At 37.8% G+C, this 26,410-nt stretch overlaps 1 protein-coding gene across 7 annotated transcripts in view; it reads left to right on the top strand.

Moving 5' to 3' along the window:
• The window catches only part of ABCC9 (ATP binding cassette subfamily C member 9), a 154,356-nt gene that overhangs the window by 69,525 nt on the left and 58,421 nt on the right, over positions 1–26,410 (top strand). For 6 of the 7 annotated variants that reach the window (XM_006067642.4, XM_006067643.4, XM_025283380.3 and 3 more), the window contains 7 exons: positions 3,596–3,634; positions 5,065–5,166; positions 7,788–7,872; positions 9,888–9,968; positions 16,602–16,739; positions 16,855–16,980; positions 24,223–24,319. In XM_006067642.4, coding sequence (XP_006067704.1) covers positions 3,596–3,634; positions 5,065–5,166; positions 7,788–7,872; positions 9,888–9,968; positions 16,602–16,739; positions 16,855–16,980; positions 24,223–24,319 — 668 coding nt within the window. The remainder of the gene's footprint in view (positions 1–3,595; positions 3,635–5,064; positions 5,167–7,787; positions 7,873–9,887; positions 9,969–16,601; positions 16,740–16,854; positions 16,981–24,222; positions 24,320–26,410) is intronic. The other variant, XM_044941233.2, reaches the window with a different exon arrangement.

Raw genomic sequence — 26,410 nt, 5'->3', positions numbered from 1 at the left:
GTGGCTTAATCTACTGTTAACATACACAGACATCTCTTCAGAATGAGTCAAAACTATTTACAGGCATTTTGAGAATAGGTTCTATTTTAAACTCCAATTAAGAGACGGAAATGCTTGGATGTGAAATTTGAGCTGGAAACAGCTGAACTGTAAATCCTATTTTTGGTATCGTTGGTGGAATAAGAAAGCTGAGAAATGTGGAGGGTACAGTTTATTCCTGTTGCAGTTGTAGACATGAAACTGTTTAGTATATATCCAGCAGTGAGCTCGGTGAATAACTGCCCCTTGCAGTTTCGTTCACTCGGGGGGCCTGTTGATCACTAAAGCCAGATGCTGTGTGATGTGTGCCCTACCACCGTCACCTTCCATTTTGGATGGATGCAGGTTTTGAGGAGCAAGTTTTACTGAATTAAATTATATCATGTGACATGTATGGCCATAATGAAGTTATTTGGGTTTTGTTTTTACCTGGTTTCATTAGCATTAAAACAGAAAGAATTAGAGACCATGACAGAAAAAGCTTGAGATTTTATTTTCATGCCTCTAGAATGTTCTTATGATCTAATCTTCTCTAGTATTACTCTACCTGGGCCAAATTTACTCCCAGTATTATCATTAAGAATTATTATCATTTTGTTAATAGATAAATAAATGATTTGAGAATTAGGAAAGCATTTTATACAGTCTGTTTATTTATTGAGTTTTCTAAACAAGATACATACATGTATATAAGTATACATATATATTTTTTAGACAAATTTATACCATTTATAGCCTGATTTCTTAAAAGTTGTAATGTATTTTATTTAATAAAACATATATAATGAAGCTTGAAAACCAAAGATATCAAGAAAGAAAATAAGGTTTAAATAATAATCTGAGTAATTAATAGGTAGAAATGCATGTATTGGAGTCCTGCATATTTATATAACATAGGCCACAAATTCTACTCTGAGTTCCATGGAAGCTAGTCAAAGAGGGAAGTATGAGATAAAAATAGACATATACTTAATAAAGGTTAAGATTTATTTTTTTAAGAAATAGAAAAGAAATATCTCCCATAAATCCTAATTTTTAAAAAGTTAAGAAAAGGTTATATCTTAAAGTCAGAGTCAATAAAATTAAAATATGAGAAAGGATTTAAGAAAATTCTAAGTATTTATAAAATCACTATAATTTAAAAATCATCTCTTTATGAATACTTGCCTTAAGAATATCCCATCTCTTCATAGCAGAAAGGGCTAAACTTTTCTTCAAAAAATATTTGGGTTGGCTCTGACACACACACAATAAAAACTAACCCCTAAAAATTGGATAAGCTAATAAAAAAATTTCTATTTTTCTTTATTTACAAGAACTACTTAATTTTTTCCCATGATATCCATGATTTTCTGATAAAATATATTTTCAAATCAAGAATGCTTAGAGGATGCTGACCTTTTTTTAAAGAAGTATTTGAAATAACTCTTTATTCTGGGAAAAAAAACTGTTGCACCTATTCCAATAAGGAAAGTTATATAAATGTTATTAGAATAAAGCTAATTTAGAAATTATTCATATTGATAGGTTGATTTTGTGTAAATGCTGAGAAGTACTTTACCTTGGGCTGAATTGTTTGCTGTTTTTTAAAGCTCAAGACAAAATAAAGTGAAACAGTAAATGGTATGGTAAAGTACCAAGCCCCTTGCTGTCATTCTTTCATCATTGCCTGTATCTCTGGTTGCATGAATTTTATTTTTAAATGTGCCCTCATGGTTGGCAGGAACAAAGTGCTGTAAAGTACCCTGTCCTATTGCAGGAAGAAATATTTACTTTGGACGGGAGAGAAGGCACTGGTCCTCATGCAGGACAGACCTACATGGATAGAACTTGGTACACAAAATTCATCTAAATTTAGATGCCTCCTCGGCAATTGCTACCTTTAGTGTAGCCTGACATGCAGTAGCCCCAGAAGAGAAAGAAGAGAGAGGTGAGGGAGGGACTTAAAAATTCTACAAGCTTGTCGGAAGGCCAGGGTTCTTGCTCTTGCATCTGGTGTGCTCTGTATTTGTTGAAAAGCAAGTGTTCTGCCTGATTAAAGTTGTCTTTTCCTAGTTGTCATGATAAATAATAATTCCTACTGATATCCCAGAAACTAGAACTCAATAAAACGCTTCACCTGTTGGATGGTCCAGGGAGGGAGTCCAGAATATGTAATAACCCCAGTAATTATATAAGACATAACCATCATTTATCTCTGGCTTCCCTTACTTTTTCTCCCACCTTGTCCATGCCATCAGCCATCCTGTCAGACCCCATCTGTTGTGGTGGTCTATTTTCTGATGTCTTAGTGTAACTGCCTTAATAGCAGTGACTCAATTACTCTAAGACTTGGCCGGGCATGAAGGGATAATAACACAATGAGTCAGCTTTCCTGGATCAGACATGACATAGCATGTTTGTGTCCACATCTAGCTTTCTTTCTTCCAAATACTGTTCCTGATTTCAGCTTGCAGAGGTCACTCTTTCCCATTCCATAAGATTCCAACCATGAACTTGGAAGCTGGTAGAATACCAAGTTTTAACTTTTACTGTTGAAGGAAAGTACACACAAATCCTGCATGCAAAAAATTGGATGCTATTTTCCAGAAGGAGATTTTCTACCTGACATGTTTTGAATTTCAGGTGTTTCAGAAATGATGGAGTTCACCTAAAATAGGAATAATAAAATCAGTAAGTCCTTAGGTGTATTTTTCCCCTTGGTATAGGTATAACTAAATTTAATTAGTCAAATGCCTCATTTTACATTAATCATATAAATCAGTAATTAATTATACCCAAATGTTACAATGTGACCTATATGCAGGTCTGTCTTTCTTTCCAGCTCCTTAAGGGCCAGGCTGTGTCTCAACCCTTCAAGTTTAGAGTATAAAAAGTATTTCTTCCTCTCCTGCCTTAGGGTAACTAATAAGGAATTTAAATAGATTAAATTTGAATTTTAACAGTAGGGAGTGCCTGCTGCTAAGTCGCTTCAGTCGTGTCCGACTCTGTGAGACCCCATAGACGGCAGCCACCAGGCTCCCCCATCCCTGGGATTCTCCAGGCAAGAACACTGGAGTGGGTTGCCATTTCCTTCTGCAATGCATGAAAGTGAAGAGTGAAAGTGAAGTCGGTCAGTCGCATCTGACTCTTAGCGACCCCATGGACTGCAGCCTACCAGGGTCCTCCGTCCATGGGATTTTCCAGGCAAAAGTACTGGAGTGGGGTGCCATTGCCTTCAAATTCTAATATAGACTAGGAAAATATTCCATAAAGGTTATCCAAACTTATACAGCTAGTTGGAGCAAAGTTGGGGCTAGAATATGGCTATTGTGTGAACCCAAATTTTGTATGAAGGAGAACAGTGCTATCTTTTGGAAGCTTAATCATTTCCTAGTTGATGAGGATATAAAAGAAGACTGTCATTTATCTGGTTTGTCTTTGGGATTAGTATCAACAATCATTTGAAAGTGTAGCTATTTAATACATACAATATTTATCTCTTACCTGATATGTACACGCATTCATCCTATATTTATATTTCATAATTAATGAACGTTGTTTGCCATACTTGCAGTGTAAATGAAACTGAACCTTCTTTTGAAGCGACCAGAAGGTATTATTTCTATTTTAATCTGCATTTAATAAGAATAACTACCTTCCTCAGACTTTTCCTGATATTCCATTTCTTACTCCTAATCATTTTATTCATTCTGATAATGTACAAAGTTGTTTATTAAAATGGACTAGTAAATTTCTGATCGCAGTAGTTCCCAACATCTGGAAGCTGCTAAAAGAATTAATTTGCTGAACTAAATGGCCCAACATGTTAATTGTTGTCTTCTCCATGAGTCACACAGATCTCAACTTTGACTAAAACTCAACAGTTCTTAGCAAATTGGATTTGGGATTTCATAAAATAAAGATGAAAGAATTATTATGTATATTATTTATGAGTTAAACAGTGATGAAATCTGTCTGTAAGCTAGAACTGGAGAACCAAGTACTTCATCTATTTAAAGAAAAAAAGAAAAGAAAACCTTAAAGAATGGGGGTGGGGGCAGGAGGGAAGCAGATGTGCCAGAGGTTGGGAACCACTGTTTTAATGCACAGATGGTTATCTAAGAGACTACCAGCATACTATATATTATCATGCCCTCTAAACGCCTAAGACGTTATGTTTCAGGATGATCACTGGGCCTTTCTAACTACCTTTTTTCTACACTTTATTCTCTTTTAACCTTAATTCCTAAATTAGTACTTACAGACCATAACTAACTATGAAAGTGTGAATTTTAAGCTGACCCTTTCCCTACCCCAAGCTCATCATCCTCTTTATCTTCAACTCACATGCATTTTCCTAATTACTGCAAATTAAAATATGATGTATGGACATCTGGTAGAGTTTGCAAGCCAAAAAGTGGGGCACAGGGAGGAGACTATCATTTTTTAAAAATAAACTGCTTCAATATGTATTGAAATACATGGTTTTTAAATGTGTATTTATTACATTGTTGAAACGGACTCCTCAAAATTATTCTTTGCTTTGAAATATTTATATTATCTATTACCTTAAAATATGTTCATGTGAGTAAACCACAAACACATAATTACAGTATCAGTTCACATCCCTTTTAAAGGTATTCCTGTAAAATTCATAGTTAATGTAAAGTGCTTTTAATATGAAGTAAAATATCTGTGGTTTTTAGAGTTAACTGTTATTTAAATTATTGTAAAAATTGTAGTCATTTCAGAAAATAAAATTTTAATTAATAGTTCATACCTCAAAATATTTCTTTAGCATAGCAAAATCAAATTTGCACGTTGTGTGTTATTTTAATTAAGTTCCAATCCCTTTAATTTAGTGGAATATTTAACTACTAATTAATAAGGTTGATGGTCATTAAAATATTCTTTTAGAAATTCTTCATTTCTGTCTTTGAGATATTTTATCAACTTTCATTTTCCTTAGTTATACAAAAGTACAGGCACAGCACAGCACTCTTGGGTAATTTTGGTATTTTGTTTTTCTTTTCCATTTTCCAGTAGGAACAGGTATTCTGTGGCTTATGCAGCTCAAAAGCCTTGGCTATTAAATGCTACAGTAGAAGAAAATATTACCTTTGGAAGTCCTTTCAACAAGCAGAGGTAATTTTGAATGTATAAAATTTAGAACTAAAAAGAACAACTATTTCTAATCCCTATGTTTAGTTCACAGTTTCTGGAGTCTTTTCTAAAAAAAATTATTGGAGTATAGTTGATTTACGGTGTTATGTTAGTTTCAGGTGTACAGCAAAGTGAACCAGTTTTAGTATACATATATCCATGTTTTTAAAGATTCCTTTCCTGTATAGGCCATTACAGAGTATTGAATAGAGTTCACTGTGCTATACAGCAGATGCTTGATATCTATTTTATGTATAGTAGTACGTATATATCAATCCCAATATCCCAGTTTATCCTTCCTCCCACCCATCCCCTCGTTCTTAAATCTTTATATCAGGACTTCCTTTCTTCTCTGTTTGCCCTGCTTCTTTCCTCATCACCAGGTCTATTAAGTCAACTTTTGTAAGAGAAGCCTCACTGGGATTCAGCCCATCATATGCACTTGCTGAGAACAATTTGTGCAACAAAAATAAACAGCTGAAACAGAAGTTGTGTGTGGGGGGGGGGCGTGCGGGGGGTGTAGGGTGAGGGTGGTGCTGAGGTTATTGGTAAACAGAAGAAAAATCCCAGTAAGTTGCAGAAGGAGGGTTAACCATGGAAAAAGAAGAGAAGGAATACGGGATCTGAGGGGTCTGATTACTCAGAGCAGCCAGAGTATGTCTTCTTTCAATCGTCTTCTAAACACCCATTGGAGCAAGGAATGACTACCCACTCAAGTATTCTTGCCTGGAGAATTCCATGGACAGAGGAGCTTGGTGGGCTACAGTCCATGGGCCTCAAAGAGTTGGGCACAACTGAATGACTGACACTTTCACTTCCAAACATCCACTGGAGTGTGCAAAGGCAAGACCCTTTCCTGAAGCCACCTTCACGAGGGGTAGGGAGTGTCCTAAGACTCAAAGCAGGGTCCTGAGAGTTAAGGAGAATTAGACCTGGGGAGAGGCATGAGGAAAGGGGAGGGGAGAGGAAAGTGTGGGAGGAAAAATTCAAATTACATGGGATTGTTTGGGGCCTGGGAGTAAACCAGACAGAAAGGGATCTGTGTACATTGACAGTGGCAAACTCCATTGTGAAGGAAGGCTGAGACGGGCAGTAAAGTGCCTTAAAAGCCAACCAATATAAATCCAGAGGCCCAGCAAAGTGTTAGAAAGAGGACTTACAAAGTAAATGTAATTTGCCCATATCATGACAGATTTATATAAGGTGAATCTGAATTAGGAGCAAAAAGACATTTGGAAGGTTGTTGGGCACATGATTTGGGCATGCTGTGTTTGTTGTGTGTATTTGGCAGTGACTGTAGAAATGGAAGAAAAAGAGATGGCTGACAGAGAGCATTCTGGAATAAGAATGGGAGAAGAAAATGGAAGAATCACATGGAATCTAGAAAAATGGTACAGATGAACCTATTTGCAGGGCAGGAATAGAGACTCAGATTTAGAGAACAGATACGTGGACATAGTGGCGGGGAGCTGGGGGATGAATTGAAAGAGTAGCACTGACATATATACACTACCATGTCTAAAACAGATAGCTAATGGGAAGCTGCTGTGTAGCTCAGGAAGCTCAGCCTGGTGCTCTGTGATGACCTAGATGGGTGGGATGGAGGTGGAATGGGATGCAGGACAAAGAGGGAGAAGATACACACGTACACATAGCTGGTTCACTTTGTAGTACGGTAGAAATTAACACAACATTGTACAGCACCTATACCCCAATTTAAAAACAAAATCACTCAAATATTTTAAGACCAGGTGATTGAGAAAATGAAACCATTGATATTTTCCCCAGAATTCCCAGTCTCCATGCTTCCTTGAATTTCCAGTCAACCCCAGTTTCCGGATCCAGCCTTAGGTCAACTTTATGTCAGTCCTTATCGATTTCTGTTTTCTTCTCTCTTCAGCATCATGAGTGTGGACACAGATTCCTCTCCCCTGTCCCCACTTCCCCCCGCCCCATAACCCATGCTCTAGCCCCAGTGAGGCTCCTCTTATCCTTCACGCATACCATGAACTTGTCCACTGTCATACAGTTCCTTTCTCTCTCCCCTCATTGTCATTCCTGGAAAATTACAGTTCATCTTTCTGCAGACACCTCACAAATCACCTCCTCTGCAAAGATGTCACTGATTTCTTAGTCATTCCTTCCTGCATATTCTAGGAGCACTTTGTAACTACCCATCTACAGTACCTAACAAGGTACATTTGTATCGTATGTTTATGTGTCAATTTTCTGCCACATTTAATAGCTGTTTTTTAATTTTTAACCATTTTTCATTGAAGTATAATTAATTAACAATGTCATGTTAGTTTCAAGTGTACAGCAAAGTGATTTGGTTGTATGTATATCTATTCTTTTTCAGATTATTTTCCATTATAGGTTATTACAAGAAATTGAATATAGTTCCCTGTGCTATACAATAGTTTTACAAGAGTGGGAACCAATATCTATTTGTCTTTGTATCTACAAGCCTAATGTAGAGGCTAGAATATACTAAATTCTTCAATAAGTGTTTTATTTCAGCTTCCGAGACATTGAACCTGGGACTTGGTTTATGGGCAGTATATTAATCATGATGTAAAAACTTAAAACCACCTCTTCCACAGGTACAAAGCAGTCACAGACGCCTGTTCTCTTCAACCAGATATCGACTTACTACCATTTGGAGACCAAACTGAAATTGGAGAGAGGGTGAGCTATGTGTAGTGTAATTACACAATGAACACAAATCCAGAAAAGTCTTCCAGTTATCTTTAACCTTTAATGGAAAATTTAAAAAATCTGAGAGCACCGGAATTATGTTTTCCTAGTGACAAGTTCTAGAAACAGAAGCATAGGAATTCTCGATGCCACTCTTTTAAGGATGTGTTGAGTAACTAACATGAACTTCACATTTTGCTAGCCACTCGGGAGTTCTCAAGGGAAAAGAATCAGTCCCTGCTTTTGATCAAATGCATTTTTACTTAACTTGGAGTTTACTTTAAATTGGTTTGGAAACCAAGATTGCTTCCGACAACTTTTCCCACTCTTGTCAACATCCATTTATTCTTGTTAAAGTGTTCCTTTTGCTTTGTATAAACAGGTTTTACATTGACGTCATACTGTTCCAACTAGCCGAAAAATATTTATACCTGTATATAGTCTTTATAACAATGTTGGCTAAAGTGTTTGACTCTTATAGGGTCAAATACTAAGCAAAAGACTTTATATGCATTATTTGCTTTTACAACATATCTGTTACATAGTTGTCTGTTATCTGCGAATTGCAGCTGAGAAAACCAGGGGAGAGAAAGGTTAAAGAACTTGCCTGGTCAGAGTCACTGGGACGGTTGAGATTGGTCTGACTCTGTCATTTGTGTTATTCATTGCTATTTTTTATTGCAGCATGGTATAGTGTTTAAGAACATGACCTGAACTTCTCTAAGCCTTAGTTTCCATGTGGAGAGCAATACATTGATATTGCTATGATAAGAGAAGTAAGGAATGGAAAGCCATATACAGCAGCCTGACACATTTTACTAAAGTGTTGGTTGCTCAGTCATGTCTGACTCTGCAACTCCATGGACTGTAGCTCATTTGTGCAAGGAATTCTCCAGGCAAGAGTACTGGAGTGGCTAGCCATTGCCTTCTCCAGGGGATCTTCCCGACCCAGGATTGAACCCAGGTCTCCTACATTGCAGGCAGATTCTTTACCATCTGAGCCACCAGGGAAGTTCATCACATACTAGTTCAGTTCAGTTCAGTCGCTCAGTCATGTCCGACTCTTTGCGACCCCATGAATTGCAGCATGCCAGGCCTCCCTGTCCCTCACCAACTCCCGGAGTTCACTCAGACTCACGTCCATCGAGTCAGTGATGCCACCCAGCCATCTCATCCTCTGTCGTCCCCTTCTCCTCTGGCCCCCAATCCCTCCTGGCATCAGAGTCTTTTCCAATGAGTCAACTCTACACATGAGGTGGCCAAAGTACTGGAGTTTCATCACATACTAAGTGCTCAGTAAATAGTAGTTTTTCACATTTGTATAATTAACACTTGATTATAAAAGCATACTGCTATATAGCTCACTTGAAAGAAAGTGAAGTCACTCAGTCATGTCCGACTCTTTGCGACCCCGTGGACTGTGGCCCACTAGGCTCCTCTGTCCATGGGATTCTCCAGGCAAGAATACTGGAGTGAGTTGCCATTTCCTTCTCCAGGGTGATCTTCCCGACCCAGGGATCGAACCCAGGTCTCCTGCATTGCAGGCAGACGCTTTAACCTCTGAGCCACCAGGGAAGCTCACTTGAACACAACTTATAATATTGAATTTAAGAGACATGTATTAAGCATACTACAGACACAATTCATGAAACCAGAAACAATTTCGAGATTACTTCCAGTCTTCAGCACTCATTTTGGTTTTTCGTTATTAATATTTTTGTACAGCAGAGCCAACTATCAGAGTGAAAAGAAGATTAATGTTATCAGTCAAAGATGATCTTAATATAATTCAAGTGTTGACCACTAGAAAGCTTGCGTTTTTATCTTCCTGATGTTATCACTGTTTAATTAATAAACTACATAAATTTATTAAATTTATTTAATAAATAAATTAAAATTAATTTAAGGTTTTTAAAGAGAAGTTTGTATTTTTAGGGAATTTTTTTTTAACCAGCAGATTATTTACTACTGTAAATGGTGGATGTTACTGGGTATTTCTTCCCTAGGGCATCAACCTGAGTGGAGGTCAGAGGCAAAGAATCTGTGTGGCCCGAGCTCTCTATCAAAATACCAACATTGTCTTCTTGGTAAGAATGTATGGTCTTCCCTTTCTTTCTACTTCATCTTTCTCTCTGGACAAATGAGTCTTTAAGGAGATAAGTAACTCAAGGAAAGATTTAACTTGTGAAATCACAGAGAATTAAGGCAAAACAAATCCTCAAAGTACAAATCAAATCAACATGTAAGACGTGAGTGAAGGACCCCGAGGGACTGAGGTTCCCAAATGATTGCTTCTATGAGTTCTTAAACCATGAGGATCATTGATGAAAGGGTGTGGATGGTGCTGAATGAACTGGACAGGATTATAAGTCTTCTCATTTATATTTGCTGGTAGAAAGAGGGGCTGGAAAATATACTTTTGGTGGGCATAAGGATTAGTAAGGATGCAACTCAGGCTGTGATTAAGGTTTATCTGTAAAGTTTCCTGAAATTATTCTTAGAAATCTTGATACCAGCCTAGATCTACTAAATCATAATCTATAAAGACAGAGTCTAGAATCTGTATCTTAAAAAAAGCTCTGTAGATGATTCTGTAGTATATCCTGGGTTGATAACCTATGGATATACAAATAAAAATGGATGATTATATTGATTATGAATTTGCTCTAGTTTTATTCCTCCAGCAGATTGTAGCAAAAATCACTTAGTGTACAACTAGACAGTGCCTAGAGACCAGCAGGCTATGTAAATCCATCCTTCCCCCACCTTCTCCTTCTGTGCATGTGTTAACCATGTGTATATCTGGTTCTCAGACCTTTAAACTTTTCACTCCATCTAACGAACATCTTCAGAAAGTGGCTTCATTTTAGAGTTTCCCACTCCAAAATTCTGGATCCATTACAGGGTATGAAAGTAGAATTTGGGCATAGTACTGGAAATGCACTTTAGGTTAATGTCTCTAAGAATTCCTGCCCCCAAAATTTCCAGAAAACAACACTATAAAAGACAGAGCAGGATCTAGCAGTAACCTGTTAAAACTCAACATTAAAAAGACTAAGATCATGGCATCCAGTCCCATCACTTCATTTTTCATCACTTCAGATTTTATTTTCTTGGGCTCCAAAAATCACTGTGAATGGTGACTGCATCCATGAAATTAAAAGACACTTGCTCCTTGGGGGAAAAAAAAAGCTATGATAAACCTAGAAATCATATTAAAAAGCAGAGACATTACTTTGCCAACAAAGGTCTGTCTATTCAAAGATATGGTTTTTCCAGTAGTCATGTATGGATGTGAGAGTTGGACTATAAATAAGGCTGAGTGCTGAAGAAGTGATACTTTTGAACTGTAGTGTTGGAGAAGACTCTTGAGAGTCCCTTGGACTGCAAGAAGATCAAATCAGTCCATCCTGAAGAAAATCAACTCTGAATATGCATTGGAAGGACTGGATGCTGAAGCTGAAACTCCAATACTTTGGCAACCTGATGCGAAGAACTGACTCATTGGAAAAGACCCTGATGCTGGGAAAGATTGAAGTCAGGAGGAGAAGGGGACGACAGAGGGTGAGACGGCTGGATGGCATCATTGACTCAATGGACATGAGTTTGAGCAAACTCTGGGAGATAGTGAAGGACAGGGAAGTCTGGCATGCTGCAGTCTGTGGGTTTGCAAAGAGTTGAACACAACTCAGCGACTGAACAGCATCAACAACCAAACTGTGACACAGAGACATGAAGTGAGCAAATGTTGGAGAAATGGAGCAATAGACTTGCTGGACACGGGGTTGCCACAAACCTTCAATTTGAAAAAAAAAAATGCAATGTCTGTGAAGCACAATAAAATGAATTGCAATAAAATGAGATATGCCTGTATCTGCAAAGGCACATCTGCCATTCAGATTTCATTGTCACAGGTTCTGGTAATTAGAACATGGGCATCTTTGGGGACTATTATTCTGCCTGCCTCAGATAGCTCTTATTATTGGAAAGTTATTATGTGATTAAAATCTGCTTCTGTATATTTTCCATTAATTGGCTTCCATTCTGCTTCTGCAACAGCAAATATATTTCTTTTATATGGCCATAACTCAATATTTTAATATTATTGTCATAACTTGCCATAATTTACTTTTCTGTAGGCTGAGAAAGCTTAATATTTTTAATTCTTCAACAGTTATGTTATCTTTATAACTTCTCTTAATTCTGGGTATAGTAGTGTTTGTTAGGGTCCCTTTGAAAAAACATGTACTAGATGCACTCTGATCAACTCAGTCTTAAAACTAATGGAGCTTATGATCTAAATATTATACTTTCTTCATAGCAGCCTAAAATTGAATAATGTTTTAGCAGCAACAGAATACTGTTGATCAGTCAATTCAGTTCAGTCGCTCAGTCGTGTCCGACTCTTTGCAACCCCATGGACTGCAGCACGCCAGGCCTCCCTGTCTATCACCAACTTCCAGAGTTTACTCAAATTCATGTGTTTGAACAATCTCTCTTAGATAAAAATATTTTACCCTTCGATTGTTTAAAAATTCACAAAGCACTTTGAATCGCAGTATTATCTCATTTGATTCTTATGACGGTGCTGCTAGGGTAGGTGGTTTCCTCATGGGAAGAGAGGAAACTTACACATAGAAAGGTGGAATGCCTTACCTGAGAGCTAATGGCTGGTAAGTGACAGAGTATGAGCTAGAACTTCGTATCTTTTGAGTACTTTTCCTTTTTTTCTGTTTTTGTGATCAGCTGTTTCTTTTTTTTCTTCTTTTAATTATTACTCTCAAGTTACTGTGTGGTCTTTTGCTCTCTTTTTGTCTCCCTCCCTCCTTCCCTCCGTTCCTTCCTATCCATCCATCCGTGTTTCATGAGTGTCAGAACCATCTTCTGTGCTGGGTACAAAGGAAACAAAGGAGAAAGAGACATCATTGTTATTTATAAAGATCTTACATCTATCTTTAAAAGATCTATCTATAAAGACCGTACAAACAATTAGTTGAAAGGTTTTAGATTTTGCTGTAAACTCTAATTAAACTTTATCAAATTAGCCTTTACACCTCCATACTTTTTTCCATGGTGGCTGCAACAATTTATATTTCCAACTACAATGCAAAAATTCCTTTTTCTCCATATTCTCACCAACATTAGTTATTTCTTGTCTTTTTGATAATAGCCAATCTAACAGGTATGAAGTGATATCTCATTGTGGTTTTGATTTGTATTTCCCAGATAAATAATAATATTAATATTAATGATAATTAACGATGTTGAGTACTATTTATGTATACCTTTTGGCCATTTTTTCACTTTTTTGGAAAAAATATCTATTCAGATCCTTTGACCATTTTTTAATTGGATTGTTTGGATATTTTGTTATTGATTTGTATGAGGTTTTTATATTTGGGGGGCATTAACTACTTATAAGATACATGATTTGCAAACATTTCATCGCATTCCATAAGTTGCCCTTTCATTTTGTTGATGATTTTCATTAATGGACTGAGATGTTTTAGTTTGACATAGTTCTGTTTATTTATTTTTGCTTTTGTTGTCTTTGTTTTTGGTATTAAAATTTTAAAAACATTGCCAAGACCAACATCAAAGAGCTTATCCACTATGTTTTCTTCTAAGAGTTTTATGTTTTCAGATCTTAGGTTCGTGTCTTTAATCCACTTGAGTTCATTTTCGTGTATGATGTAAAATAGTGGCCCAGGTGTGTTTTTTTTTTTGCACACTGCTGTCTACTTTCCCCAATATCATTATTGAAGAGACTACTCTTTCCACATTGTATCTGTACATAGAGACAGTTTAACTTCTTCCTTTCCTATTTGGATGCCATTTCATTTTCTTGACTAATTGATCTGACATAGTACTTCCAGGGTATGTGTGCCCAGTCACTCGGTTCATTTCAGTTCAGTTCAGTCTCTTAGTTGTGTCCGACTCTTTGCGACCCCATGCACTGCAGCACGCCAGGCTTCCCTGTGCATCACCAGCTCCCAAAGTTTGCTCAAACTCATGTCCATCGAGTCCGTGATGTCATCCAACCATTTCATCCTCTGTCATCCCCTTCTTCTGCCTTTGATCTTTCCCAGCATCAGGGTCTTTTCAAATGAGTCAGTTCTTCACATCAGGTGGCCAAAGTATTGGAGTTTCAGCTTCAACATTAGTCCTTCCAATGAGCATTCAGGACTGATTTCTTTTAGGATTGACTGGTTGGATCTCCTTGCAGTCCAAGGGACTCTCAAGAGTCTTCTCCAACACCACAGTTCAAAAACATCAATTCTTCGGTGCTCAGCTTTCTTTATGGATGTCTGACTCTCACATTCATATATGACTACTGGAAAAACCATAGCTTTGACAGATGGACCTTTGTTGGCAAAGTAATGTCTCTTTTTAATATGCTGTCTAGGTTGGTCATAGCGCTTCTTCCAAGGAGCAAGTGTCTTTTAATTTCATGACTGCAGTCATCATCTGCAGTGATTTTGAAGCCCAAAAAATAAAGTCTGTCACTGTTTCCATTGTTTCCCCATCTATTTGCCATGAAGCGATGGGACCAGATGCTATGATCTTAGTTTTCTGAATGTTGAGTTTTAAGCCAACTTTTTCACTCTCCTCTTTCACTTTCATTAAGAGGCTATTTAGTTCTTCTTCACTTTCTGCCATAAGGGTGGCATCATCTGCATTTCTGAGGCTATTGACATTTCTCCCAGCAATCTTGATTCCAGTTTGTGCTTCATCCAGCCTGGCATTTCACACGATATACTCTGCACATAAGTTAAATAAGCATAGTGACAGTATACAAACTTGACATACTCCTTTCCCTATTAGAAACCAGTCTGTTGTTCCATGTTCAGTTCTAACTGTTGTTTCTTGACCTGCATACAGATTTCTCAGGAGGCAGGTAAGGTGGTCTGATAGTCCCATCTCTTTACGAATTTTCCACAGTTTGTTGTGATCCAGTCACTCAGTGATGTCCAATTCTTTGGACCCTGTGGACTGTAGCCCACTGGGCTCTTTTGTCCACGGGATTTCCTGGGCAAGAATACTGGAGTGGGTTGCCATTTCTTCCTCCAGGGGATCTTCCTGACCCAGGAATCAAACCCACATCTCCTGCACTGCCAGGCAGATTCTTTATCACTAAGCCACCTGGTAAGCCCCATAGTATTGAACTTTCAGTACTGTGTTGAATAAAAGTGGTAAGACTGGGTATCCTTGTCTTATTCCTGATCCTAAGGGGAAAGCTTTCAACTTTTCACCATTGAGTGTGGTATTAGCTGTGGGCTTGTCTATGATCTTTATTATGTTGAGGTATGTTTTCTTTATACCCATTCTATTCAAAGTTTTTATCATGATTGAATGTTGAATTTGGCAAATGTATTTTGTGCTTCTATTGAGTTGATCATATGATTTTTATCCTTTATTTTATTATTGTGGTGTATCATATTGATTGATTTGCAGATGTTGAACTATCCTTGCATCACTGGAATAAATCCAACTTATTCATGGTGTATGAATCTTTTAATGACTGTTGAATATGGCTTGTTAATATTTCGTCAAGGATGTTTGCATCTGTGTTCATCAGAAACACTTGTTTGTAATTTTCTTTTTGTGTATGTATGGTGTCTTTGGTATCAGGGAATCATTGGTTTTAATATCAGGGAATTACTAGCTTTGTAAAATGTTTGGAAGTATACTTTCCTCTTCTATTTTTTGAAAAAGTTTGAGAAGGATGGGTTTAAATTCCAGTTTAAATGTTTGATTGAATTCACCAATGAAACCATCTGGTTCTGGGCTTTTGTTTGTTGGGGTGTTTTTGATTACTAATTCAATCCCCTTACCAGTAGTTGATCTATTCAGATTTTCTATTTTTTCATGATTCAATTTTTGTAGATTTTTTTTTTCTGGGAATTTATCCATGTCTTTTAGGTGTCAAGTTTCTTGGTGTTCTGGGGTCTTTCTTTTTTCTTAATGTAGGAATTCATTGCTATAAAATTCTCTTAGAACTGGTTTTGCTGCATCCCATAAGTTTTGATGCAGTGTGTCTCATTTTCATTTGTTTCAAGATATTATTTGATTTCCTCTTTCAGTGTCTCCATTGGTTGTTCAGGAGCATCTTGTTTTATCTCCACGTATTTGTGAATTTTCCAGAGGTGGGGTTTATGATGAGAATGTGTCTTAACCTTTCCTACCTGTTTTGATGTATTTTTCTGTCACTTAAAATGTAGAAATCACTCAGTTTCTGGATCTCTTCCAAAGGGAATTGCTCCATGTGCAGCTGTATATTCAGTGTGTCCGTGGCAGGAGGGAAATTCAGGAGCCTCCTATGTTGTCATCTTGGTCCAGAGTCTGTGCCTGTTTTTATTCATGTCTAAAGTGAATCGATGTCAACTTTAACACTATCATATTCTTTGTTTTGGTTTATTGTTATAGGTTGTCAGGTTATGTTGGCTTTTGAACTTGGAGATTCTATATATAAGAATTCAAACCACTCCAAATATTGTTATTTACTTTTAACATTATTTTTAAGGTGAAAGAGAAAATAAAATCCTCATTTTTAATTTAGTAACTTTTTGTCATTTAAAGCTATTAAGAGTCTGTTTATTATAAATTGAATTTTGTGGGATAATTTGCCTTTAGTTATTTGTATTTCTGTTTTCTGGAGGAATTTCATTACAAAGAAAATATGAAAATTGTTCATTATGTCTCCATTTTACTTATTGTAGGATGATCCATTTTCTGCCTTGGACATTCACTTGAGTGATCACCTAATGCAGGAAGGAATTTTGAAATTTCTCCAAGATGACAAGAGGACACTTGTTCTTGTGACTCACAAATTACAATATCTAACACATGCTGACTGGGTAAGAGTTGAAAAGAATTTTTATATTACAGCTATATAAATGCTTCCTGAGATAAATATAATTCAATTGGCCAATTATGGATTTTTGTCGTAATTCTAATATATGCTTTCCTTAGATCATAGCCATGAAAGATGGAAGTGTTCTAAGAGAAGGGACTTTGAAGGATATTCAGACCAAAGATGTAGAGCTTTATGAACATTGGAAAACACTAATGAATCGGCAGGATCAAGAACTGGAAAAGGTAATTGCTCAGATTTAGCAGAGTTCAGAGTTCAGTTAAGAAGAGTCAGAAATACAGTGCAAAATTACTAAAAATACTTCTGAAGAAGTATTACATTTAATTTTTGATTATATAATAATCTCATGTGAAATATGAAATAATTGTATATTTATATTCCATTAATTGATAAACTACTTTGAAACTAAGAAAATTCTAATGATATCTTTTATTATTAGCCCTTTAGAGGATTTTTATTTGAATTGGAGACATATTATAATTATATGTGTGTTTAAAACAATCATATATGCGTTTTAAACTTGCTCAAGCATGCTCTTTCCTCATTTTATCTTATTTTCCCTTATGTATGTCCTATTTTACTCACCTTCAATATGAGTTTTTCATTCATCACTTACAAATGAAGGGTTGTGGGCAAAGCAAAATCTTAGATGATTTTGAAAGAAAGAAGAGTGGTTAGCTGTGGGTATAGTGCTAAGTATGCCTGGGATAGAGTTGGGGGAGGTGAAGGAAGGTAATCAGAAAGAAATAACAGTAAAACTTTATATTTAGATAGTTTTTAAAGTCCACAAAACCGTTTTACATGTTTTAAAGTCCACAAAACCTTTTTACATGTCTCTTTTAATTCTCACAAAATAAGCAAAAAATAGGAGAAATAAGCAAAGAAAATATGATCTCACTCTTACAGATGGGAAAATTGAGGCTCAGAGATCTAAGTAACTTGCCTAAACTTGTACAGTATATATAATATTTTGTACCAATTGGATTTAAAACCAGGTTCATACCAGTGTAATGTATTTATATGATGTAAGTATAATATTGAATGAAATGATAACAGAGTTGAAAACCAATTGATTGTGATGAAAGAAAATCCATCATCATGGCTGAGAGGTAAATTGGAAATTGAATTAGTAAATTTTTAAAATGTTTTCTCTTGAGTTATGGGACTAGAAAGGGTCCAGAATTCAATAGTCCTGGTCAGGAATGAGCATTATAAAATGAAAATGTTTATATCAGCAAATTTCTGAAAATGTCAAGAAGTTAAAATGTATTATTTCTTAAAGGGAAAAAAATAATCTTGTTTCAATAGCAGAAGAAAGATAAAAAGTCAGACAAACCATCAGATTGCTCTGTCTTCTGTGAGCTTGCCAAAGATATCAAAAGCCAATTACAAACGTCTCAAAATAAGAAAGAAAAGCCGCATGTCAACGTCTTAGTAGAGTAGGACAAATCATAGAACCTTTGAAAGGAGGATATTCATCAAAACATTACAGTGTACAATTGGCAAGAGCTCACTTAGAAATTATGCATGAGATGCTTGATAATAAACTTACTGGGATGACTCCAAATGACATTTTTTTTCAGTGGTCTAGGTGCCAGGGACAAAAGAATATGATGTAAGCTTAAGGAGTGGACCATTTATGGTTCACTTTGAAAAGAAAATCTGGAAAAACCGCAAGAGAGAAAGGGGGGTGCTTGTGGCTTGATTTTGAAGTAATACTGCAAGCCAGGAAGAAAGTCTGTTACATTGTGTTTAGAAATGAAGTGATCACTCAAGATACCATAGTTCTATAATTAAAGACACATCACAGGGTTATAGGGCTTCCCTGGTGGCTCAGACAGTAAAGAATCTGCCTGCAGTGTGGGAGACTAGGGTTTGATCCCTGGGTCTGGAAGATCCCTTGAAGGGAATGGCTACCCACAACAGGGGAGCAAGGGCTACTGGCATCTAGTGGGTAGAGGAAAGGGCATGCTGTTAAACATTCTACAATGTACAGAACAGCCCCCACAACAAAGGATTTTCTGACCCAAAATGTCAATAGTGTCAAGGTTGAGAAAAGCTGGCTTAGCACCAGAGCAGATCAAGCAAGTGGAGAAGGAGGTGAAACTAAAGGATTCAAAAAACATCCCATCTTTGGTCTTTAGACAGATCAGTCAGTTTAAAGGTTCAGGAATAATAGGAAAGTATGCTAAAGAGAATAGTAATGACAGCTTTGAGAAGTTGATAATACTTTTAGCTGATTTAAATGTTGTTAAAAATTCTGCCTTGCATGACATCACCCATTATCTTCATAATATTATTAAGCAAAATAAAGTAGCGTTTTTGGATGTTTCTTTCCTCAGCCTTCAACCCTCACTTTGATTCAGCTCTTCTCAGGCATTCAGTAAATATGTATTTGATTGTTGTTGTCATTTAGTCGCTTAGTTGTGTCTGATTCTTTTGCGACCCCACGGACTGTAGCCCGCCAGGCTCCTCTGTCCATGGAATTCTCCAGGCAAGAACACTGGAGTGAGTTGCCATTTCCTTCTCCAGAGGATCTTTTCCACCCAGGGATCAAACCCACATTTCCTGCTTGACAGGCAGCTTCCTTACCACTGAGCCACCTGGGAAGCCTTATGTATTAGATAAGTGAAACTAAATTTGTATTTACTTAATCCATATATCAAAACAACTTAAAATATTTTATCTCAGAGCTTAGTATGAGCATTTTACTCATAACGAAAATGACTAAGATTAAAGTCCCCAAGACGATAACTCGTTTGCTCACACAGATTGGCTATTTGAAAAAGAACCAAATCTTCTGTTTTCCCATGTACAGGTTTATTTCATTTCAATACATTATCCACAAAAGATCAGTTCTTTTTTAATTTTTTTTACTCTCAAAAAATACTTTACAGTGTACAAATATTGCTTTTCATATCATTAGGCACAACTAAAAGCTAATGTGAAATTATCTCTCAAAAATGCTATTCAAGAGACACTTTTGCTTTTACTTTTTTTGTAAAGCAGGAACTTGGAAGCAACAGAGCTTTCTAGAAGAGCAAGTCTCCTAAATCACACATTGTATGAGGCCAAACAAAAACAAAACAGGACCATTATCTAGAGACTGATCATCAAAGAATTATTGGTTTATCCCTGTAACAAACATTATATATATATATATATATATATATAGTAGCATGTACAGGAAGCCCTTAATTTACTGTCAATTCCAGAAGTCAGTGGGTCAGTTATTTGGAACTCAGAATGCATTTCCCCACAGAAGCAGAGATACGGGTAGTTTCCCAGACTGTCCTGCGGAAGCTGATTTAACCCACACTGTAACTGAACTGATGCTACTAGTCCAGTTCCAAAGCCAAGACGGAGGAGTGTTGGAAGCAGAGAACTGGAGAAAACAAAACGTTTTTCCGTTTCTTAGCACAGGATGAGTCTGGAGCAACCCTTAAAATTTTGCAGTTTGTATTTGACATCTTCCCTTCTCTCGTTTCCCATTTACTTCAAAATGGCCTGCCTTCCTTTTGTTTCTATTGAAGTCTCTTTCTTGAATCCCCTGAGTGAGATCCTCAGTCAGAAATTCATCTTCATTTGATAATTCATAATAGTGTATGACCAATATTGCTTTAACCAATCCAGAACTACCTTCCAGTTTTAAAAGAAGATGTGTGTTAACATTGATGAATCGTTAGAAAAATTCAGACAGTTCAGTTCAGTTCAGCTGTTCAATTGTGTCTAACTCTTTTAGACCCCATGCACTGCAGCATACCAGGCCTCCCTGTCCATCACCAACTCCCAGAGTCCGCCCGAACTCATGTCCACTGAGTCACTGATGCCATCCAACCAACTCATCCTCTGTCATCCCCTCCTCCTCCCGCCTTAAATCTTCCCCAGCATCAGGATCTTTTCAAATGAGTCAGTTCTTCGCATCAGGTGGCCAAAGAATTGGAGTTTCAGCTTCAGCATCAGTCCCTCCAATGGATATTCAGGACTGATTTCCTTTAAGATTGACTGGTTGGATCTCCTTGCAGTCCAGGGGGCTCTCAAGAGTCTTCTCCAACACCACAGTTCAAAAGAATCAATTTTTTGGCACTCAGCTTTCTTTACAGTCCAACTCTCACAGACATACATAACTACTGGAAAAATCATAGCTTTGACTAAATGGACCTTTGTTGGCAAAGGAAGGTCTCTGCTTTTGAATATGCTGCCTAATTGGTCATAACTTTTCTTCTAAGGAGCAAATGTCTTTGAGTTTCATGGCTGCAGTCATCATCTGCAGGGATTTTGGAGCCCAAAAAATAAAGTCTGTCACTGTTTCCATCGCTTCCCCATCTATTTGCCATGAAGTGATGGGACCAGATGCCATGATCTTAGTTTTCTGAATGTTGAGTTTTAAGCCAGCTTTTTCACCCTTCTCTTTCACTTTCATCAAGAGGCTCTTTAGCTCCTTTTCAATTTCTGCCGTACGGATGGTGTCATCTGCATTTCTGAGGTTATAGATATCTCGCCCAGCAATCTTGATTCCAGCTTGTGCTTCATCCAGCCCAGCGTTTCTCATGATGTACTCTGCATATAAGCTAAATAAGCAGGGTGACAATATACAGCCTTGATGTATTCCTTTTCCTATTTGGAACCAGTCTGTTGTTCCATGTCCAGTTCTAACTGTTGCTTCCTGACCTGCATACAAATTTCTCAGGAGACAGGTCAGGTGGTTGGTCTGGTATTCCCATCTCTTTCAGAATTTCACAGTTTGTTGTGATCTACACAGTCAAAGGCTTTGACATAGTCAATAAACCAAAAGTAGATGTTTTTCTGGAACTTTCTTGATTTTTCCATGATCCAGCAGATGTTGGCAATTTGACCTCTGGTTCCTCTGCCTTTTCTAAATCCAGCTTGAACATCTGGAACTTCACAGTTCATGTCCTGTTGAAGTCTGGCTTGGAGAATTTTGAGCATTACTTTACTAGCATGTGAGATGAGTGCAATTGTGCGGTAGTTTGAGCATTCTTTGGCCTTGCCTTTGAGACAGGAATGAAAACTGACCTTTTCCAGTCCTGTGGCCACTGCTGAGTTTTCCAAATTTGCTGGCATATTGAGTGCAGCACTTTCACAACATCATCTTTTAGGATTTGAAATAGCTCAACTGGAATTCCATCACCTCCACTAGCTTTGTTCATAGTGATGCTTTCTAAGGCCCACTTGACTTCACATTCCAGGATGTCTGGCTCTGGTTGAGTGATCACACCATCATGATTATCTGGGTCGTGAAGATCTTTTTTGTATACTTCTTCTGTGTATTCTTGCCAGTTCTTCTTAATATCTGCTTCTGTTGCTGCTGCTGCTGCTGCTGCTAAGTTGCTTCAGTCATGTCCAACTCTGTGTGACCCCATAGACGGCAGCGCACCAGGCTCCCTCGTCCCTGGAATTCTCCAGGCAAGAACACTGGAGTGGGTTGCCATTTCTTTCTCCAGTGCATGAAAGTGGAAAGCGAAAGTGAAGTCGCCCAGTCGTGTCCGACCCCTTGCAACCCCATGGACTGCAGCCTACCAGGCTCCTCGGTCCATGGGATTTTCCAGGCAAGAGTACTGGAATGGGGTACCATTGCCTTTTCCGGCTGCTTCTGTTAGGTCCATACAATTTCTGTCCTTTATTGTGCCCATCTTTGCATGAAATATTTTCTTGGTACCTCTAATTTTCTTGAAGAGATCTCTAGTCTTTCCTATTCTATTGTCTTCCTCTATTTCTTTGCACTGATCACTGAGGAAGGCTTTCTTATCTCACCTTGCTATTCTTTGGAACTTTGCATTCAGATGGGTATATCTTTCCTTTTCTCCTTTGCCTTTAGCTTCTCTTCTTTTCTAAGCTATTTATAAGTCCTCCTCAGACAACCATTTTGCCTTTTTGCATTTTTTTTTTCTTGAGGATGATCTTGATCCCTGTCTCCTGTACAATGTCACGAACCTCCATCCATAGTTCATCAGGCACTCTGTCTGTCAGATCTAGTCCCTTGAATCTGTTTCTCACTTCCACTGTATAATCATAAGGGATTTGATTTAGGTCATACCTGAATGGTCTAGTGGTTTTCCCTACTTTCTTCAATTTAAGTCTGAATTTGAAAATAAGGAGTTCATGATCTGAGCCACAGTCAGCTCCAGGTCTTGTTTTTGCTGACTATGTAGAGCTTCTCCATCTTTGGCTGCAAAGAATATAATCAATCTGATTTCAATATTGACCATCTGGTGATAACCATGTGTAGAGTCTTCTCTTGTGTTGTTGGAAGAGGATGTTTGCTATGACCAGTACGTTCTCTTGGCAAAACTCTGTTAGCCTTTGCCCTGCTTCATCTGTACTCCAAGGCCAAATTTGCCTGTTACTCCAGGTGTTTCTTGACTTCCTGCTTTTGCATTCCAGTCCCCTATAATGAAAAGGACATCTTTTTTGGGTGTTAGTTCTATAAGGTCTTGTAGGTCTTCATAGAAGCATTCAACTTCAGCTTCTTCAGCATTACTGGTCGGGGTATAGACTTGGATTACCGTGATATTGAATGGTTTGCCTTGGAAATGAATAGATCATTCTGCCATTTTGAGATTGCATCCAAGTACTGCATTTCAGAATCTTTTGTTGACTATGATAGCTATCCATTTCTTCTAAGGGATTTCTGCCCACAGTAGTAGATATAATGGTCATCTGAGTTAAATTCACCCATTCCAGTCCCATTTACTTCACTGATTCCTAAAATGTTGACATTCACTCTTGCTATTTCCAACTGTTTGACCACTTCCAATTTGCCTTGATTCATGGACCTAACATTCCAGATTCCTATGCACTATTGCTCTTTAAAGTATCAGACTTTACTTCCATCACCAGTCACATCCATAACTGGGTATTGTTGTTTCTTTGGCTCCATCTCTTCATTCTTTCTGGAGTTATTTCTCCACTGATCTCCAGTAGCATATTGGGCACCTACCGACCTGGGGAGTTCATCTTTCATTGTCCTATCTTTTTGCCTTTTCATACTATTCATGGAGTTCTCGAGGCAAGAATACTGACGTGGTTTGCCATTCCCTTCTCCAGTGGACCATGTTTTGTCCACAGAAAAATTATAAGAGTATATGAAGATGATATAAAAACAAAACAAGGAGCAATGATGGGACCAGGCTTAAGGCTAGAAGAGGTGTCCGCCTACCCCTGGGGTCAGCTCTATCACATCGTTACTACTTTTCCTGGCTTCTTACTGCCCTAATGCCTCTGAGCTCTGATACGTTTCCCACGAGCCTCAAGTGGTACTTCACACCTTCTCCTATGATAGGAGTTGTCCGTATGTCTGCAGTTGTCCATCCATCTTGAGCAGAGATCTCCAGACCCAGAAAGGTAACTAACGGTTGGTATTTGCTACATGTGGGTCATTGACTGTAAGTAGAACTTGCCTGTGGCTGTGAGCTCCTTGCATGACAGCACCGTGTTTCCTGTAGGATATGGAAGCTGACCAAACAACTTTAGAGAGGAAAACACTCCGAAGAGCCATGTATTCAAGAGAGGCCAAAGCCCAACTGGAGGATGAAGATGAAGGTAGATCTTTTAAAAAAAAAAAACATTCAAATGGGTAATAGGATATGGAAGTCTTCTTTGGCAATTGATGTGTGTCTATGTCAGTGCAGAATGACTAGCCACTTTGCAGAGAGGTGAAGGCAAAATCAAATACATGAAACTGAAAATGGACGGAATAGGAGTGAAATCAATATGTGTATATAGATGTACGTAAATAGGTGTATGTTGTCAAACGAGGCATCTTGAGGGGTTCCCCACAGTGTGTACGAGTGTTTTTGTGCTGTGTGTGTGAGAGCTGACAGGACAATGGGTCTAGACCCTTGTTCAGATAAACTGCAAAGGTCTAGTAAAATAAAATGTCAGTCCTTGGGAAATAAACAATACATGGGGAATACAGCGAAAATACTGCTTTGAAAGATTTATACTTGAGTCTGTAAGTTTTTACAGGGGTCTCATGATAATATAGCAATGAAGAATAAGAGAGTTAGAAAGCTACTTGTTGTGTTTCAATTTTCCGGATCTAATAAAATACAGTGGGTGAAAAAAAGGTTTACTGGAAATTTGAGGAATAAAATGAAATAGTTACATTGCTTTGACATTTGTTGCCAAGATGTTTGTAAGATAAACCATAAAAGTCCATAGAGTAAGTGTACTGTACTTCAGTCTTCCTACATGGATTTTGCCTAGGACCACATTTCCATGGGCCAATTAAGAGAAGATTATCATTTCTAGCAGAAGGACACCAAAATGTGTTATCTTTACATTTCGTATGATAATTATTCAGGGTTTCAGTGAATACTCATTGAGTAAAGGAATGAGTGAATGAATTTTGCACTCCCATTTCTTAGATTTTAAAATGTTTTAAAAGAATATTTGGGGACTTCCCTGCTGGTCCAGTAGTTAGTGTTTTCACTGCTGTGGCCCCATGTTCGATCTCTGGTCAGAGAACTAAGATCCTGTAAGCCACATGGGGCAGCCAAAAAAAAAGAGACTGTTTGGTACTGTAAACAGATAGCCTTTAGAACTGCAGTTACTCTCTCCAGTATGTCAGTTTAGGTAAATGCAGCATTTGCAGGGCTGACTCTGTCCTGGACTTGCTGTGTTTATTCAATTGTTCATGTGTAAAATAAGATAATGATACTTTTGTTTCAGAGTAAAAGAGGAAATGTATAAGAAAGATCCCAGTACAGTACGTATCACCTGCTAGGTTGCTGGTGCTATTCTATGTCTGTTGAATCCACCAGGAAGGAAAGAAAAGTAGTTGCCCATGTTGTTTCTGCTACTAACCATTGGCTAGATCATCATGTGGACAGACTAGGTTCTGAGGAAGTGAAGAAATGCTGCCTTTAGCTGGGTAGCCATAGGAAAGGTAAAATTTCAATTAATATGGAAACAAAATGGATATTGAGGAGAAAGGTAGCAATCTGCAAGTGTCTACCTCTTTGATCATGCAAATTTCTAACTTTCACTCACAGACCCACCCTCACCAAAGTGTAGATTATCTGACACCTGTTTTTTTTTTTTTTTTGTCCTTGAATATCTGAAAATGTCTTTATTTGGTACAGAATTCTAGGTAAAAACTGTTTTCCCTCAGACATTTGAAGGCCCTACTGCATTCCAGTGTTGATTGATCCCTCGTATCTGATAATAGTGATTGCATGACTCTTTGTTGATGACATATCTTTTCTCTCTGGAAGTGTTTACAATCTTCCTTTTGTCCTTTATGCTCTGAAATCGCAAAAGGATGTGCAGCTGTGGATCTTTTTCATTTCCCCTTTTTCAGTTCTGGTCTTCCCTGGTGGCTCAGATGGTAAAGAATCCGCCAGCAATGCGGGAGACCTGGGTTTGATCCCTGCATTGTGAAGATCTCCTGGAGAAGGACATGGCAACCCACTCCAGTATTCTTGCCTGGAGAATCCCCATGAACAGAGGAGCCTGGCAGGCTACCGTCCATGGGATCCCAAAGAGTCGGACATGACTGAGCATCTAAGCACAGCATTTCTCAGTTCTAATGCTGAGGTCTGTTCCTCTTTTGTATCTGGCTCAAATGTGAAGATCCTTGATGATAGATCAGTCTTCCCATCATATCCATACTTAGATCTCTGTTGTCTG

This window comes from Bubalus bubalis, chromosome 4 (assembly GCF_019923935.1).
Source record: "Bubalus bubalis isolate 160015118507 breed Murrah chromosome 4, NDDB_SH_1, whole genome shotgun sequence".
Classification (NCBI taxonomy): domain Eukaryota; kingdom Metazoa; phylum Chordata; class Mammalia; order Artiodactyla; family Bovidae; genus Bubalus; species Bubalus bubalis.
This window is presented reverse-complemented; position numbering and strand designations above follow the sequence as displayed.